Source organism: Euwallacea fornicatus, chromosome 13 (genome assembly GCF_040115645.1).
Source record: "Euwallacea fornicatus isolate EFF26 chromosome 13, ASM4011564v1, whole genome shotgun sequence".
Lineage (NCBI taxonomy): Eukaryota > Metazoa > Arthropoda > Insecta > Coleoptera > Curculionidae > Euwallacea > Euwallacea fornicatus.
In genome coordinates, this window is record NC_089553.1 from 1393068 (window position 1) to 1409496 (window position 16429).

At 33.3% G+C, this 16429-nt stretch overlaps 4 protein-coding genes across 5 annotated transcripts; 3 read left to right on the plus strand and 1 right to left on the minus strand.

Annotated features, from left to right (window-relative positions):
- Positions 1 to 6970: 6970 nt before the first annotated feature.
- On the plus strand, positions 6971 to 8017 carry LOC136342946 (oxaloacetate decarboxylase, mitochondrial-like). Its single transcript, XM_066289252.1, has 5 exons — positions 6971 to 7159; positions 7211 to 7307; positions 7358 to 7504; positions 7558 to 7696; positions 7755 to 8017. The coding sequence occupies exons 1-5, from the start codon at positions 7095 to 7097 to the stop codon at positions 7943 to 7945; spliced, it is 639 nt and encodes a 212-aa protein (XP_066145349.1). The 5' UTR covers positions 6971 to 7094; the 3' UTR covers positions 7946 to 8017.
- Positions 8018 to 9327: 1310 nt separating this feature from the next.
- On the plus strand, positions 9328 to 10731 carry LOC136342945 (trans-1,2-dihydrobenzene-1,2-diol dehydrogenase-like). Its single transcript, XM_066289251.1, has 4 exons — positions 9328 to 9644; positions 9702 to 10017; positions 10069 to 10342; positions 10398 to 10731. The coding sequence occupies exons 1-4, from the start codon at positions 9523 to 9525 to the stop codon at positions 10688 to 10690; spliced, it is 1005 nt and encodes a 334-aa protein (XP_066145348.1). The 5' UTR covers positions 9328 to 9522; the 3' UTR covers positions 10691 to 10731.
- A 155-nt stretch (positions 10732 to 10886) lies between these two features.
- LOC136342895 (mitochondrial disaggregase-like) lies at positions 10887 to 14029 on the plus strand. Of its 2 annotated transcripts, none has more exons than XM_066289152.1 (8): positions 10887 to 11395; positions 11977 to 12167; positions 12219 to 12560; positions 12617 to 12795; positions 12854 to 12991; positions 13046 to 13229; positions 13280 to 13476; positions 13535 to 14029. In XM_066289152.1, exons 1-8 carry the CDS (start codon positions 11055 to 11057, stop codon positions 13841 to 13843), a joined length of 1881 nt encoding a protein of 626 aa, XP_066145249.1. In that variant the 5' UTR covers positions 10887 to 11054; the 3' UTR covers positions 13844 to 14029. The 2 variants fall into 2 exon arrangements, with proteins under 2 accessions (XP_066145249.1, XP_066145250.1); XM_066289153.1 differs by having other exon boundaries at positions 11257 to 11391.
- Positions 14030 to 14451: 422 nt separating this feature from the next.
- On the minus strand, positions 14452 to 16369 carry LOC136342897 (uncharacterized). The gene is made up of 4 exons (XM_066289154.1): positions 16094 to 16369; positions 15591 to 16035; positions 15099 to 15377; positions 14452 to 14978 (listed from the first exon to the last, which is right to left on the minus strand). The coding sequence occupies exons 1-4, from the start codon at positions 16271 to 16273 to the stop codon at positions 14854 to 14856; spliced, it is 1029 nt and encodes a 342-aa protein (XP_066145251.1). The 5' UTR covers positions 16274 to 16369; the 3' UTR covers positions 14452 to 14853.
- Positions 16370 to 16429: the final 60 nt, after the last annotated feature.

Here is a 16429-nt window from a genome sequence, read left to right on the forward strand (position 1 = left end):
TGCCGTTTTTTGATTACTTATCATTCAATTCCTTTTTTTCTATTGTAACTATTAATTATTATTCAACAGTGGCATGGCAGCTTACCACTGCAATTTTATGGTTGGGGTTATTATATATTAATTCATGATGCTGGCAATTCAATTAGCCTACATAGACAATCTGAACATTTAAATTTTTGGTGAGATAGGCGTATACCTCTTAAGACTACGAGATTCCATGAGTTTTTGTAAATTTCTCTACTTTTTAAAGGGTAATAATCGCGAAAACTCACACATTTTTGGCTTGAAATAAGGGCTTATAAGATCAAATAAATGCTATATAATTAAGATACCCTTTCTTTTTCAGAATTTGGAATTTCAATAAGTTTTGAATAAGTTATGTATAAGAAGGTTTGTGATATTGCTACTGATTCAAAAGATACTATGGGTTTCTTAATAGTGTGTCATTGTTCAAAATAGTGCATTAATCAAGCATAGATTCATTACATACAAAAGCGTCGCGATCTAACTACTGATAGTATTAAACTTTCAGAAACTTTCTTATTTTTGCTTTATTGTTGATGAATTTTAAACATTATTTTTCTTAATTTTGGAGAACAAGTCATTTATAATGTTTTACAAAGTATCCAGAAATAAAATCGAAATATTTTGGAACGCAATTCTAGAAATTAAAATTTAAACAATTCTTAGAAATATACCGTAAAAACTTCGTTTTCAAGAGGCTAAGACTCCTTAAAGATGAAGCGCCGAAAATATTTCGAAGAAAAGAATTTTTTTGCACAAAAATCATGAAATTTAATTAATTTTAATAAAATGTCAAAACTTAGTTTGTAGTATCAATTGTAGATTTTAGTAAGGACCGTCACATACAGGGGATCTACCACATAAATATTGCCCTAACTTTTGTGTTTATGACATTTCTTACTTTTTGATATCAAATAACTAAATCCCAAATATTTTTAAGTATAGAAGGTCCTCTTATTTTATCTTATTAGGATAATTCCTTTTCTAGGAAAATAGGTTTTTATAATATACATAAGTAAGGGTTCGTCCTTTGTATATTTCAGACATTTATGACGGTTTGCAAATCAAAATTTACAACATGTTTCCTTCTCACAAATTATTATTCATAAAACATCCTCTAGTAAAAGATTTTACCTAGACGAAAATTTGAAATTAGGTCTTTTATGACCACCATAAAAATAAGTACGCCCAACGTAAACTAAACAAAGGCTCAAAGAGTCTCCTGGCGCGATAAGTACGGGTCTATTTAACAATACCTATCCTTTTACCTGTAAGATTGTCATAAATTAGCATCGATATTTTGCCCAACATACAGAGAGGTGCATGGAAAACTACCAAAAATCTTATTTTCGTGCTTTATCAATCGATTTTCACAAATGAAAAATAAAATAAAATGGTTGTGGTTACGAAATATTTTTTAGGTATTAACCTTATTATTATTATTATTAAACGTTTATAACAAATTTAAAAAATCATAATTACCATTTCAACAATAAAATGATCAAACAAATATTGAGATAACGTAGCATTTACGTAGTTTTTAAAATTTTGAGAATCGCTTAATATTCGGGATGTCCCGCATAAAGTAAGTTCCATTGGGATTATAAAAATGGCAAGAGATACAAGGTGGCTCAAGTTAGAAAAAAAGGTGCGTTTTTTTCTGTCTATTCAGAAAATGTTCTAAAATTGAAAATATGTACTATGTGGTTGTCAAAATATGAGCAAAAAACTGAAAACTAATTTTCGAAAATCGTAAATTATGAGAAAACCGTTTGAATAAACACTACGAAAATTGACAGTTATGTATTATTAACAACTGCCAATCGAATGGCATCCTCAGAATATTTTCAGGCTTTCCAGATTTCGAGAAATTATATCCAACTTTTTTGTTTTTTACGGCCGCCATATTGGGTTTTCGTGGCGATGAATAAACAATAAAAAAAGCTTTTCAAATATGTATTATAAAGGCACCCTAGGGCCTACCAAAGTAGAAAAAATAAACAAAAATCTCATTTCACCTTAGTGGTCGTAGCAACAAGTACTGTTTTATAATCAAAGAGAACCATTAGACTTTAATGTTGTTATAGATACTTACTTGACGTCCAACAAACGAGTTTCCACTATTGTTGTATTTGAGGTCGGTTTTTATTAGTTCAAAAATATTTTTATCAGTTTTACACTTTTATCCAGTGAAAATTTTAAAGTAATAAAATTATGGAACGGTCATTAAATCGAGAAAAGCTGGAGATTAATGACTGCTTCATTTTGAGTGGAAGAAATGCAGGTAAAGTTTAAAATATTTATCTCCAGAGATATCCGGAGAAGCTCCAATTTAGGCACGCAATATTTAATAGCCTTAGAGTGAAGTTACTTAAGTATGGATCGTTTAAGAAGAAAACCAAAACATGCAGGATTAATGAAAATGTTGAAAACTATGGTGTTGGAAATGTTGTTGAAAGCTCTCGTATTTCACTGCGTCAAAAAGAATATGATATTGATATAGCTAAATCAACTGCTCATCGGGTTTTCAAGAAAAATAAATTTAAACTGTACCGACAACATATTAGCCAAGGTTGTAGAGATGATGACACTGGGAGAAGACACCATTTTTGCGATAGGTTTTTGCGAAAATCTAGAGCGGATTCTCTATTTCCTCTTCGAATTTTATGGTCTGACGAAACACATTTCACAAATTTTGGAATATTTAACAGGATAAACAACGTATATTGGGATGACGAAAGTCCACGAATGAACAGGAAATTGAGACATGAAGTCAAATGGGACTTTAATGTATGGCATGGAATTCTTAATGGCAGATAATATTTGTAACTTTTGACAAAACACTTACTGGGGAAAGATATTTCTCACAAATTATTGAATATTTCCCAATAACTCTGTAGCTAACATGTGGTTTCAGCAGGATGAAGTACCACCATATAACTCATTATTGTCACGCAATATCTAAATGATATACATGGAAATAATTAGATTATAAATCGAAAACCTGTCAGTTGACCAGCACGTTTACCAGACTTAACACCTCTTGATTTTTTTGTTTAGGAAAGAAATGTAAAATGTAAAAGGAAAGGTTTACTGCAGATCCTACGATGCAGTAGCAGAGATGGAGGCTGCAGTTGTGCGAGCCATTCAAGAAAGGTCTCCAAATATGGTACAAAGTGCTTAGATTTTCATTTTTAAGCGCTGTAGAATTTGTGTTAACCATAAAGGGGAAATATTTGAACATTTTTTTAGTTGTTAGGATGAGTAATTCCTTTTTATAGTTAGTAACGTAAATAAATGTAGCTATTCCTTCATCGTGTCTTTTTGTTAATTTTAGTAAAATGTATGGAATTATAATTGCGTTAATATTAAAAAAACATATTAAGTTTTCATTACCTCATTAAACAGAATTCGTGGTACATAAGTGCTCTTTGATTAGTGAAAAACATAATACTTGTTTTTAAGCCTACTAAGGTGAAATGATATTTTTGTTTATTTTTCTACTTTGGTAGGCCCTAGGGTGCCTTTATAATACATATTTGAAAAGCTTTTTTTATTGTTTATTCATCGCCACGAAAACCCAATATGACGGCCGTAAAAAACAAAAAAGTTGGATATAATTTCTCGAAATCTGGAAAGCCTGAAAATATTCTGAGGATGCCATTCGATTGGCAGTTGTTAATAATACATAACTGTCAATTTTCGTAGTGTTTATTCAAACGGTTTTCTCATAATTTATGATTTTCGAAAATTACAGTTTTCAGTTTTTTGTTCATATTTTGACAACCACATAGTACATATTTTCTATTTTAGAACATTTTCTGAATAGACAGAAAAAAAACGCACCTTCTTTTCTAACTTGAGCCACCTTGTATCTCTTACCGTTTCCATAATCCCCATGGAACTCACTTTATTTTCGACCCCTTGTATAGCGATTTTTTGACATTGTCTCACGTAGAGCTTTCCGTATTTTTACCATTTTAGACGGAAATAAACCAAATATTAATTGTTGCTCTATATTGAGTGCGTTATTACAAACAGGTTATTATTTATTGTTTAATTGGGATGAAGAAATTTGCTTATCTTCGCGCTTCGCCAACTTACACACGGTGTCCAGAAATTAAATTGCACAATGTTAACTGCATATTCAATAACTAAAAATAGAGCAAAATATTTATACAAATTTATATTACCACAATTGTCTTAATCTCGAACTACAGGGTTTTAAAGTTTTATTTTTTTCTCAATTTTTCTATACAGGGATGTACTATAAACATATCGACTAACTTGCAAGAGATGTAGAGCTCATGAAAATAAATGTTGAAATCCAATAAAGTTAGGTCCGAAATCGCTTCGTTTCCAAAATACAAATTGTTTAACTTATTGTTTTTTTTATAATTTTTGAATATTTAAAAAAAGGTTTGGGATAAAAATATGAAATTACGGACACGCTATAACAGGATAAAGGTGCATGTTCTGAAGCAGGCAGAATATTTTCACCTAAACCAGTAGCGTTTGTGCTGTCATTCATCGTTTCTGCATGGGTAAAGAGGTCAAAATTTAATGGAACCACATATTGGACGAAGAGCATTTTTTTGCGATAAGATGTTTCACACGTGTTTATCTTCATGTCCTGTACTTCTACTATGAGGAAATGAAATTAATTTTTCCTAAAGAATTAAAAAAAGATTGTTTTTGGAAACTTATACTTTTTTTGATAGGCACCAGAATTAGAAATTATTTTTTATCTTGAAAATGTCTACTTAAGCAACGAAACACTATAAGGCTTTTTGAATTAAAATTTGATAGAATATGGAAAAATATATTTTCATATTCAAAAACGATAGTGGGGTATTATTTTTAAAAATGAAAATAATTTCATTGGATAGCCGTATAAATACCACTATGGTATGTGAAAATATTCTTCTTACCACTGCTTTATAGGATCTAAATATTCCTTTTTATGAGTCCTACATCCCGAAAGTTTGTCGGCATGTTTATGAAATACACTGCGTAAGTTCCACGATTGATGCGATATAGGCTCATGCCTCCTTTTACTTCCCAAAGTTTTTTTATATCACACTATGACCGTTTTTTCCAAAAATCGGAGTTCACTGTTCAATTAAGAAACTAGTTTTCTTAGATTTTATATGAACTTTCTTTTGGCCGTAAAATATGCAGTTCAAATCATACAACTTAAGTTAGAGATACTCTGTATATAGTTTTCCAGACTCGTGACTTCTCTGCAGAATTTTGTACATTTTCTCAAGGAATGCGTTGCAATCGCTGATAATTATTTGTAAGCGAACTTTTGATATTGATGTCTTCCATCTTCCCGTTTTCATCTTTTTTGATAGGATTTCCTCTCTCCCACACAAATTATTGATAGCTCTATATTTGAAGCAAATAGCAGATCAAAACAAGATGTCCCTTATATTTTTTAAAACCCACCGCTGAAGTAATGAACTGTCTGCATAGAAAGAACATCCTGTAAGTTTTAGCCTTTAATCCAATATTCACAAAATTTAAGAAATATATCTGTATGGGGTCCTAACTTAACAACGTCCCATTAAATTTTATGGCAGTCAAAAATTATCTAGAAATCTCTTAGGTAGAAATATATATTTCATTTATGAATCAAAAAGTCTAAAAGTAATTTAGATTTATAATGGCGAACTATGCTTTAAAAGGCAAAGTACCTTAATTGGTCTTTTATGGGTGCTATAAATACAGGTATACTTTAAACATAATGCGAAGGGTCTCAAGGGCTAAAGCCTTATTTTAATAAATATATGCGTCTTTTCATGTGAACGATTTTTAAATTTTTAGAAATTTCTAGCTGGACCAATAAGCGATTGTTGGTATTATCAAATAATACGACAATAACTGCACGAATCACAATGCATATTTCTATTAAACTTGCTGATATTTTACTCATGCTTTCTATAATCGTCTATTTCTTGCATATTAGCGCACACATGGTACGCTAATAGCGGTACTGTTCTAGATACAAGGTGGCACACCAAAAGTTTCCACTTGGATTTTCTCCTTATACAAGAATAAATGAAAATATGCTCGGACACGCACGCCTTAGTTTGTAGGGGAACATATTGTATACATATTTTGCACCCCCTCTGCTCCAACTCTACGAAAAGGTAGCTGTAACCTTTAACGTCTTTAATGGAAAGGGGGGAAGTGATATCTTATTTTAAAGGGAATTAAATTCCCTTTATTATGGGATCTTCCTCATGTTGTTTGATCGATAACTAATATTCATAAAATGAGTATTAATAATTATCATTTGGAATTTCACTTGGTATTTTGCTATTAGCAGTTCGTTTCTCGCAAAAGCAGATAGATTGGGAGAAGAGATCACTTTGAATGGCCTGCAACATTCACTAATTTTTCAACATTGGACATTTTCTTTTGGGAGCATTTGATACCTAAAGTTAATGCAACTAAAGTCAGTTCATTAGAAGACTTGTGACAATAGTGTACGAGTGCCAACGAGTAACTTTGGAAAACTCCATAATTTTCGGGAAAATTTCGAACAATGCTTTTATAATTGTATGGAGGTTAGAGGTGAATATTGGTAACCTTAACTTTATTGACACAAGTAGCAAGAAATTTTGCGTTAAATTTTTTTATTACTCACGATTACTCAATAGATTACAGCGAGGAAGATACCATAATAAAGGTAATTCGATTCTGTTTAAAATAAGATATCACTCGCCCCCCCTATTTAAGACTTAAGGGAAAGTCACTTGTTTTTAGGGACTGGAGTAAAGAGGATGCAAATATATAAATATTTGCTCCCGTGAAAGCTAAGGTTACCTAAGGTCCAAGCATATTTTTATTTTTTTCGTTTCCAACAAACAAAAACTGAATGGAAACTTTTTGATGTCCCACCATATATTTGTTACAATTTTACATAGAAATCGAGCAGCATATCAACTGCTGCTTTGCCTCGAGTGTGTTATTATAAGCAAGACGTTACTTAACATTTAACTAGATAAAAGAGTTTTGTTTGTCTTTGTGTTTAGTGAAATTTTATTCTCGTTTTGAGGACCATGGCTTCCGTAGAGAATTTTGTCCAATCTGGAAAAAAATGCATTGGAATAGCCGCAAACTATTAGTAAGACAGGTTTTAATAATTTCTTTGTTTCAGCATATTAATTCTTTATAGCTCTTTTCTCAAAGCCAAAAATAAGACCAAACCAGATGTCCCTATTATTTTCTTGAAACCGACCTCTTCCTACATAACTGAGGGCGAAAAAATAATCGTAAGCACCTAACCAGCACCCTTCCCTTAAGCACTAACCTCTTTTTACAGATACCAAAAGGCTTTACTATTGTTAACGAGGAAATAGAATTAGGAGTGGTAATTGGGAAGAAATGCAAACATGTCCCCGAAGACGAAGCTATGGACTATGTTGGAGGCTACTGTGCGGCATTAGACATGTCTGCAATGTGCCAAATTGTGAGTTATTTTAACACAAGTGACTAAATCAAATTCAACGTTTTTTCATACAGAAGCCCGACGCCAGTTGGACGTTGTGTAAGGGGTTCGACACCGCATGTCCAGTGAGCAAGTTTATACCTAAAGAGAAAATTCTGGACCCACACAATGTTAATCTATGGTTAAAGGTTAATGGAAAGGAGTGGCAACGAGGTTTTTTTTAATACATTCCGATATATTTATACCACTAAGCAGTTCTTTACACTTGCAGAAACTACGGGAGGTTTAGTATTTAAAATCCCATATTTAATATCGTATCTTTCGAGATTTTTCACTCTGGAACCGGGAGACTTAATCGTCACTGGCTCTCCGGCAGGAGTGGGAGCAGTTCAAAAGGGAGACGTCATCGAAGCAGGAATAGAGGGAATTGTGAGCTTTCGCTTTGAGGTCGACGCGGAGTAGCTGGGTGACATACATAACTATTTTGATTGTACCTAAAGGATGATATAAATAAATCTGTTAATTACTATAAAAGGAACATTTATAAAAAAATTTAACAGTTCACATAAACCCTCTTATAACACTGAATTTTTGGATATGGGAATTTGCTACTCATTTTTGTGTGCTTGCAAAATACGAGATAAAAATAAAGCCCTATGATATATCTTACGAATATCGAAATATCCGTGTAAACAAACTAAGCATATGATTGCCAGCTTGGTCGGTTGTGTCGTCTGAATGATTGGTACTCTACAAGGACCACGACGTTTCACAAGGTTGAACTTTCATTTTGCCTGGAGCGTGTTTATTGGACGCACATAATTGAATATAATTTAAACTTTTTAGATGTTTAATACACAGAATGTTATCATTTTTAAAATACACTAGACATGGCTATATTCTAGTGCTCATTGCCTTGAGAACACGTTTTTAAAAGTTTTTTCAGTGTAATAGCGGGCCGACTATGGTCCCATTCAAAACTCTCATTTTGAGTGGATCACGTGAAGGTGGAATGCATTTGTTTACATGTATATTTTAGTTTTGTGACGTACTGTAATAAAGCTATTTCAGTCAGATTGTGGTTTACAGTAGCAAGTAAGACAAGGAAACGGTTTGAAGTCAGTTACTTGATGCAAGTATAGTATTTATATTGTTAATGAAACTGCTTAACAAACATTATGTTTTTTGAACTGTTATAACAAATAACTTTAGCACGTTTTGTTTTTATTTTGAAATATTAAAAATTATAGATAATTCTTCGAATAACATCTCTGTCACCATCGTCGATTTGTTTAAATTTTCAACAAGTTCCTTTCCTTTTAAAGCTATGGTCTATAATATATATTTTCCTATTAAATAATCTGATAATTCAGTCATTTCGCTTATTCTTGTTTCAATACTTTTAACTGAATTATGCTTGTTTTCTTTCTTTAGTCATAAATATTCAAAACAAGACATTGACACTGTACACGTAAGTCTTTGTTTTTAAAATAAACGCTAGTTTCTGCAAAATTCACGTTCACTTTATTTTTCAAATGGTTTTCAACGAGCCACTAAAAAGGCATACCAACCGAATCAATACGCTTGTAATAATACAATTAATTTTATGAAAAGTACGCATATAAAACTATGAATGACTTAATTTAACTATGCAACACCAGAAATAGGCAACGAAAATTCTATTTTACCGCCTTTCGTTGACGCTACTGGTTTAAGTTTGTTTACACTTACAAGTACTAATTTTTCGTGCGGAGTGGCGGCGCATCTCAAATATTCATCGTTTCGTAACACACTCCGAGACAATATTCATTTGGTCTACTGGTATAACATCTAAAATGCTTTAGACTTTAAAAGTTATAATTTCATTTTGCATTCTCATATTTTTTATCTTTCCTTGTATAAGAGAGGTTTTCAACTGATATCAAAACTACTCTAAGTATAAATTAGAACTAATTGCCTGAACTTCCCGGCTGAGACTAATCAAAGATCATAAGTGAATAGTCCTTTTGCAATTTTTGTTCCTTTTTTTAAGTTGAATTATGGCTCTTCAATGGGGAATCGTTTCCACAGGATGTATTGCCCACGATTTTGTCACAGCTCTGAAAGCCCTACCCCAAGATGAACATCAAATAGTTGCTGTGGCAGCTCGATCTTTATCTAAGTAGGAATCACCAGCTAAATCTCACACCTACATATGTATATTCCTTCATATTTTCAGCGCCGAAAAATTTGCAAAGACCCATGAGATTCCCACAGCCTACGAGGGTTATGAAAATGTAGCTAAAGATCCTAGGGTGCAAGTCGTTTATATTGGGGTGTTGAATCCACAACACCATGAAGTTGCCACTTTAATGCTCCAGAATGGGAAACATGTACTATTAGAGAAGCCCTTCGCGTTAAATGAGAAACTAACCAGGAAAGTTTTGGAGTTGGCAAAAACTCAAAATTTGTTTATTATGGAAGCAATTTGGACCAGATTTATCCCAGTTTTCCAAGATGTCAGGCAACTGCTGGATTCTGGAGTGTTAGGAGAGGTTCGAACAAATATCCTATATGGAGCTTGAAAATTTAATTCTGAAAACTAGATTAGGTTTGCATCAGCAACTTTTGGGGTAATAGTGGGGGATGTTGATAGGATCAAACAGAAAGCCCTGGGAGGCAGTTCCATTCTAGACATAGGAATTTATGTCCTACAGTTTCAACAATTTGTTTTTCGTGGTTTGAAGCCTGAAAAAATTGCTGTTGCAGGACATCTCAATGAACAGGGGGTTGACAATGCAGTTTCAATTATTTTTACCTATCCAGGACATAAAACTGCTGTATTAAGTTGTGACGTTACAGTGGAACTCCCTAATGAAGGTAACTAAATAATAAGTTTTATCCAAGAAATCAATTAATTCAAGGGATTTTTCAGCTATTATTGTTGGGACTAAAGGAACAGTAAAAATTTCTTCTCCCTTTTGGGCCCCTCTGAGTTACACGTTAAATGGAGAACTCAAGGAGAAGCCTATTTTCAAAAATGAAGGAAGATTTAATTTTTGGAATTCTGCTGCACTTGCTTATCAAGCCATTGAGGTGAGGAAAAGCATTCTTGAGGGCAAAACTGAGAATTCTACAGTGCCTCATGAAGAGACTATTCAGCTTGCAGCATGGATGGATCAGATTAGAAAAGAATTGGGAGTTGTATTTTCAGTTGATATAGAGTAGAGTTGTGTTTTACTGAATAAAATCATAAATTAAACAGAAAAGGCATTTTCAATTTTCCTATTAACCTTGTATGTTTTAAAATTTCCCGCTTTTGTGAAAATGGTGTCAATGTCATTTTCACTTCTACTCTTGAAAATATTTGAGATGGCGCCACATAATTATTGCTTTATCAGTTTTAATTTTATCACTCGTGTGATATTTATTTAGCAACTTTAAAGGAGTCATGTGATGAATTTTGGACTCCATGTTTGGTTTCTTACAATATGACAATTTTTTTTGAGGTCAAAAAAAACTATTTACTTTTCTCAAATTCAATAATATTTTGATATCGTTACTTTTAGTTAAGAAATCACAAGAAAATATAATGTATAGAATTTTAAAAGTAGTAAAACTCAACCTAAATTTGAGTAGAATCACTTTGAAGCAACGACAAAACTTGTCCTTTGGCCTCGATCAAGTAATACTTTCAAAGATTCATAGCGCTCAGAGCAAATGCTTACAGCAGGAATATGCCGCATATAAGGAGAAAAAATATTGGGAATGGAAATTCGGTAACTGGCCTTACATTTCACTTAGTATTATTTTCGCCTCTGCATTTACCATTGCTCATTGTGATTCAGTGAGAGATTCCATTGATATCAAAAGTAGGCAGGAGAAGAGACTATTGAAAGCTGTTCAGTATGGTCTTACACATGAAGTCAGTAAGTAAGTGCATATTAAGCTTTATCCACGCAAAAGCTACCAGGCATTTAACATTGCAATGTGTTATAAGAAATTCTTCGATATAGATATTGTATTTTTCACATTAACGGTGCTGTAGTCCTGTAAGTTGCAATCATATTCCAGCTCTGTGAGAAAGGATGATCTTGAAACTAGGGCAATGGTTATTATCCAAGCCTGGGTATTTGTCACTGTTACTTCACTTTTCCAGCAACTGTTGGTTTAGCATTAACAAATAAAAATATGTAAGATGCAAGAACCTGCAGTTTGTGTAGGTTTTTGCATATAACTTACCATATTTATACTTTACACTTCATCTAATTCCTGTATAAGGGTCAAGACTTTGTGGTGTCTTATCCTATGTAATAGAAAATATACGTTTATATCATATGTATGTAAATACTTATATTTATAATTCAATGTATTTCTTAAAGCTTTGAGTAAGATAAACAACTCCAACTCCTTAACCTTTTATTCCATTATTCTCAAAGGATATGTGATATGTGGATTGGTTTGCTTTTTGGGGATATATCCCATATAATATCTTACAAAAAAATTGTTAACAGCATGATTAAAAATGGTGTTGACGTAAACTTAAGACACAACCTGGGATGGACACCTTTAATGGTAGCCACTGTAAGTGGACATTATGATATAGTTAAACTCTTACTAGCCAATGGAGCAAACCCTAATTTACCTGACAATTACATCAATCCTCAAAGAACTGCTCAAGAAAAAGGTCTTCATGCTATAGAAGGTACATTTTTATCCTCTTTAAATACATTAATCTGTATGTGTTGTTTCTTAGTGTTTATGCGCAGAGACGAAGAATTTTCAAGTTTGTTAAATAATAAAGCCACATTTAGGGGTTTCACAGCTTTGCATTATGCGACTTTAATTGATAACTTTGATATTGCTAAGTTGTTGATTGAAAATGGAGCAAATCCATGTTTGGAGACTGAGGCAGGCCAAAAACCTCTGACTTACGCGAAAGATGGTCCTCTGAAGAAATTTTTGCAGCTACAAACTGAAAAGTATGAAGAAATCCAAATGGAAAAAGACTTAGAAGAAAGAAGGAAATTTCCTCTAGAAGATCGGCTCAAGAAGTATATTGTCGGTCAGGAAGGGGCAATTGCTACTGTAGCTGCAAGTATACATCTATATTTCTAAAGAGAATTTCATTTAAAGTAAAGAAGTTTATTTTAGCAATTCGAAGAAAAGAAAATGGGTGGACTGACGGAGATCATCCTGTAGTTTTCCTGTTTTTGGGCTCTTCTGGTATTGGCAAAACTGAATTAGCTAAGCAGCTAGCTCATTACATACACAAAGACAAAAAAGAGTCTTTTATTCGTCTTGATATGTCGGAGTTTCAGGAAAAGCATGAGGTGATAATTACTTTTACTTAATTTAAAAAAAAAATCATTCTTTTAAATCACCACGAAGGTGGCAAAATTAATTGGAGCTCCTCCTGGTTATATCGGTCATGACGAAGGGGGACAGTTAACGAAGAGACTGAAAACTTGTCCTGATGCTGTGGTATTATTTGATGAAGTAGATAAAGCCCATCCAGATGTTCTTACAGTGAGGCTTCAGTTAATTTTTCAGGAAGCAAGAAATGACAATGACTTTTACTAGGTGCTTCTGCAATTGTTTGATGAGGGTCGGTTGACAGACGGTCAAGGTAAAACAATTCAATGTAAAAACGCCATATTTGTCATGACGTCCAATTTGGCCAGCCAGGAAATTGCTAATCATGCTCTCACCTTACGGGAAGGGGTCGAGAAGCTCAAGGAAGAAAGATTAAAAAGTGCCTCAAAAGGTATCTTTTAAACTTTTTTATAATGTTGCCTTGAGAAACTTTGATTCCAGACGAAACCAATAGTTTCTCAGAAGATATAGTAATATCAAGGAAATTTAAGGACGCAGTAGTGAAGCCAATACTTAAGCGTCACTTTAAACGAGATGAATTCTTGGGAAGAATTAACGAAATTATCTATTTCTTGCCATTTTCTAGAAGTGAACTTTTGCAATTGGTACAAAGGGAGCTGGAATGCTGGGCCCAGAGGGTATTTTAAATGTAAACTGCTTCTAATTTCATAGACAATTACATTTTAATTGTTTCAGGCAAAAGAGCGACACAAAATTAATATAAAATGGGACAGGAACGTGGAATCTGCCCTGGCCGATGGTTACGATGTGTGCTACGGTGCTCGGTCTATTAAATATGAAGTAGAGCGACGAGTGGTGAATCAATTGGCAGCAGCTCATGAAAACGGGGTTATCGGCAAAGGATCAAGCATTAATATCACGGCCACGTGGCAGGAAAACGCGGAGTATGCGGAAATTAAGATTCAAGTGAAGAACAGTGGGTTCAAGGATTTCATTGACATTGGGAGTTCTTTGCCTATAAAAAAAGCTTCTTCATTTTGGTAAACACTTTTGGCTCAATATGATTTTCGTGTAAATACATAAGAGATTTTTGAGATTTCAAAACGATTTATGAGAAACTATTTTTGTTTGTTAAAAGTGATTTTTCTTGAGATCATGCGTCGAATTTGCTTTTTGGATTTTAAACAAGAATGTAAATAAAGTGAGTTATTATATTCCTAGTACAATAAAGTAGGTTAATTATTAATCCTATCAAAACGAAGCAGGTATTTAAGGTATGTTTTCGATAAAGATAATCACTACTTATGACTACGATATTGACCGATGGACAACAATTTTTTGATACAGGGGCTTAAGGTATTTCGGTGATAAGGTATTGACGGGTAATAATGTTCACCTCACGTAAAAACGAAAATAATATTAAAAAAAGGAAATCTCTTATGGATGCTTCTTCTGTGTCCAAGAAGATTTCTGCTGCTGATCCCACCAGTTTGTTAGTTTGACAATCTAACTCTTCAGGCGAGAGAAAATGCTCTGAGGGCACCTTCCTTTAGGCATTAATTCAGTAGTTTTACTACGAGCAGCAATACATTTTTTACTAGATATTCATGAAACATAACTCACTATTTCATCTTGAAATCGACACAAAAGCATAAAACCGATTACAAAATTTATTTGAGAGTTATTTTAAGTGCTAAAATGTGGATATAAAATAAAATCATACCTAAAGTTTCTGCAAAGTCGCATATTAAGACCTAAGCTTAAAAAGTCCCTTTACTTAATGAAATAAATGCGATTTTAAATAATACAATAAATAATATCACAAAGAAAAAAAATGTGCGGTAATAAAAATAATAGCCCTTGTTATCGATTTACCTTAAATAAATCGATTAAGTGCTGGAGCAAAAGACAACGATACAATATAAAATTAGTTTGTATAATGCAAAATTAAATTTTGGCCTGCATGTCACCCTGTATAATATTAGTAACAAAGCAATATAAATGAATACTACAAGAATTTCACTAATGCTGCACTTATAAGAAGGTTTCAAAGGTCATTGATCAACCTTTTTTGGTATTTCCCCCATTTTCAACATAGTTCCTTCAGCACCAATTGTATCCACTGACCTTTTGACTTTGCCGTCTTGCAATTTTGTGGACGTAATAGTGATGCTCTGTGCTAAATTTGAGTCAAAAGCTTAATAAATCAACTTGAGTCAAAAGTTTGATTGAACCAAATTGCCCTCCAATTTGGGTGAGCTTTTAAATGCCCCAGTGGATTCATCTTGTTGGTACTCACTAGAAAATTCCTCATAGTTTTCACTGCTGTCCACATATTCCTCTTGTTCAAGGCTGTCTTGTCTGTTTTCATCCACTTCAGTTTGTTCTTCAGGAGTACTATTGTTTACTGTGAGAGGTGCAGCTTCATATTCCTCATCAGTTTTATTGTCATTAGTAGGTCTTTCTCCATGAAAATTGCCTCTTCTTCTTCCTCTTCTAAAACTACCTCTGCTACCTCGAAAGTATCCTCGATGTGCTTTTTGCCCTCCTGAGGTCCAATCAGGAACATGTTTTATTTCTGTATAACATGTTTTTTCAGTGATATATGTACAAATAAGTTCATCCAAAAATTTAGTTGTCCACAAAATATGCTAATTAAATTATGTTATAATTTAATAGATACAAAAGATAAAACATTTAAAAAAATTTAGTAATCATATTAAGTAATTTTTTTTTATATTGATTATTTGGGCGTTTATTAAGACTAGTTTCATAATAAAAATAAATTTACCAGCAATTTTAGTTTCTTCATCTAAAGTGCAACTCCTTTGCCCACTATCCACTCTCAGCTGAACTTTGATGTTAACAGGATTTTCAATCACTTCTCTATCTTTTGACATTATGTGCTTGCCCCTTCCTCTGGGGTTGCGACCCCTGAAATTTCCTCTGCTACGCCCTGATATTTGGGGAACCCCTTCTAAGACTTGAGGTGCATCTGAAAAACGCAGTTCTTTTTTGACTGTGCCTTTAGGCCCTTTGTCAGAATAACTGTCTTTGGAATCAGGGTAGCCTTCATTGTTGTTATTATTGTACTGGTGACTTCGGGATTTCCTCTGATTGAATTGTCTCTGAGGGGTCTCATCTGGCTTTGGTGAGCTACCAGGCAGTTCGCGTGATGGATCTTTTAAATAGTTGTATGAAGGGTCTGGTGGAGGTTGTTTTCTTGGATCTACTGGCTATAGAAAGAAGAAAAACTAAATTGCAGTTAAAATTTTAATATGCAAGTGATAAAACCTTGTCCTCTGGGGAACTGCCTTGTTCTCTGTGTTTTTTATCAAGGAACTCTCTTAGATCAGGCACTCCGAAGTTTTGTAAGGCCTTTTGCACCCCGGGAGGAGGCCTAAGTGCAGGATTTTTGCGAGGATTGTAGAGTTTTTTATCGGGAAGTTTTTTATGGGGTTCGTTGTCGGCCATTGTTAATATTAGAGCATAAAAAGTACTCAGTACCCCATCATAAACAAGACTGGGATTACATCCTTAAAAATTTCGACAGAATGACGTAACTATTGTGGTGGTGAATAATCTGATTGACTTGAATGAAAACGTCATGTAATAACATGTAGTAGAGCT

Excerpts from the sequence above, each read along its gene's own strand:
- LOC136342946 (XM_066289252.1), top strand. The coding sequence starts at position 7,095 with ATGGCTTCCGTAGAGAATTTTGTCCAATCTGGAAAAAAATGCATTGGA. Across the intron at positions 7,160-7,210 it reads GGAATAGCCGCAAACTATTA|CTCTTTTCTCAAAGCCAAAA; the intron begins GTAAGACAGGTT and ends AATTCTTTATAG. Across the intron at positions 7,308-7,357 it reads CTGAGGGCGAAAAAATAATC|ATACCAAAAGGCTTTACTAT; the intron begins GTAAGCACCTAA and ends CTCTTTTTACAG.
- LOC136342945 (XM_066289251.1), top strand. The coding sequence starts at position 9,523 with ATGGCTCTTCAATGGGGAATCGTTTCCACAGGATGTATTGCCCACGAT. Across the intron at positions 10,018-10,068 it reads ATTCTGGAGTGTTAGGAGAG|ATTAGGTTTGCATCAGCAAC; the intron begins GTTCGAACAAAT and ends TCTGAAAACTAG. Across the intron at positions 10,343-10,397 it reads AGTGGAACTCCCTAATGAAG|CTATTATTGTTGGGACTAAA; the intron begins GTAACTAAATAA and ends GGGATTTTTCAG.
- LOC136342895 (XM_066289152.1), top strand. The coding sequence starts at position 11,055 with ATGTATAGAATTTTAAAAGTAGTAAAACTCAACCTAAATTTGAGTAGA. Across the intron at positions 12,168-12,218 it reads AGGTCTTCATGCTATAGAAG|TGTTTATGCGCAGAGACGAA; the intron begins GTACATTTTTAT and ends GTTGTTTCTTAG. Across the intron at positions 12,561-12,616 it reads AATTGCTACTGTAGCTGCAA|CAATTCGAAGAAAAGAAAAT; the intron begins GTATACATCTAT and ends AGTTTATTTTAG.
- LOC136342897 (XM_066289154.1), bottom strand. The coding sequence starts at position 16,273 with ATGGCCGACAACGAACCCCATAAAAAACTTCCCGATAAAAAACTCTAC. Across the intron at positions 15,378-15,590 it reads TGAAGAAACTAAAATTGCTG|AAATAAAACATGTTCCTGAT; the intron begins GTAAATTTATTT and ends CATGTTATACAG. Across the intron at positions 14,979-15,098 it reads AAACTATGAGGAATTTTCTA|CACAGAGCATCACTATTACG; the intron begins GTGAGTACCAAC and ends ACTCAAATTTAG.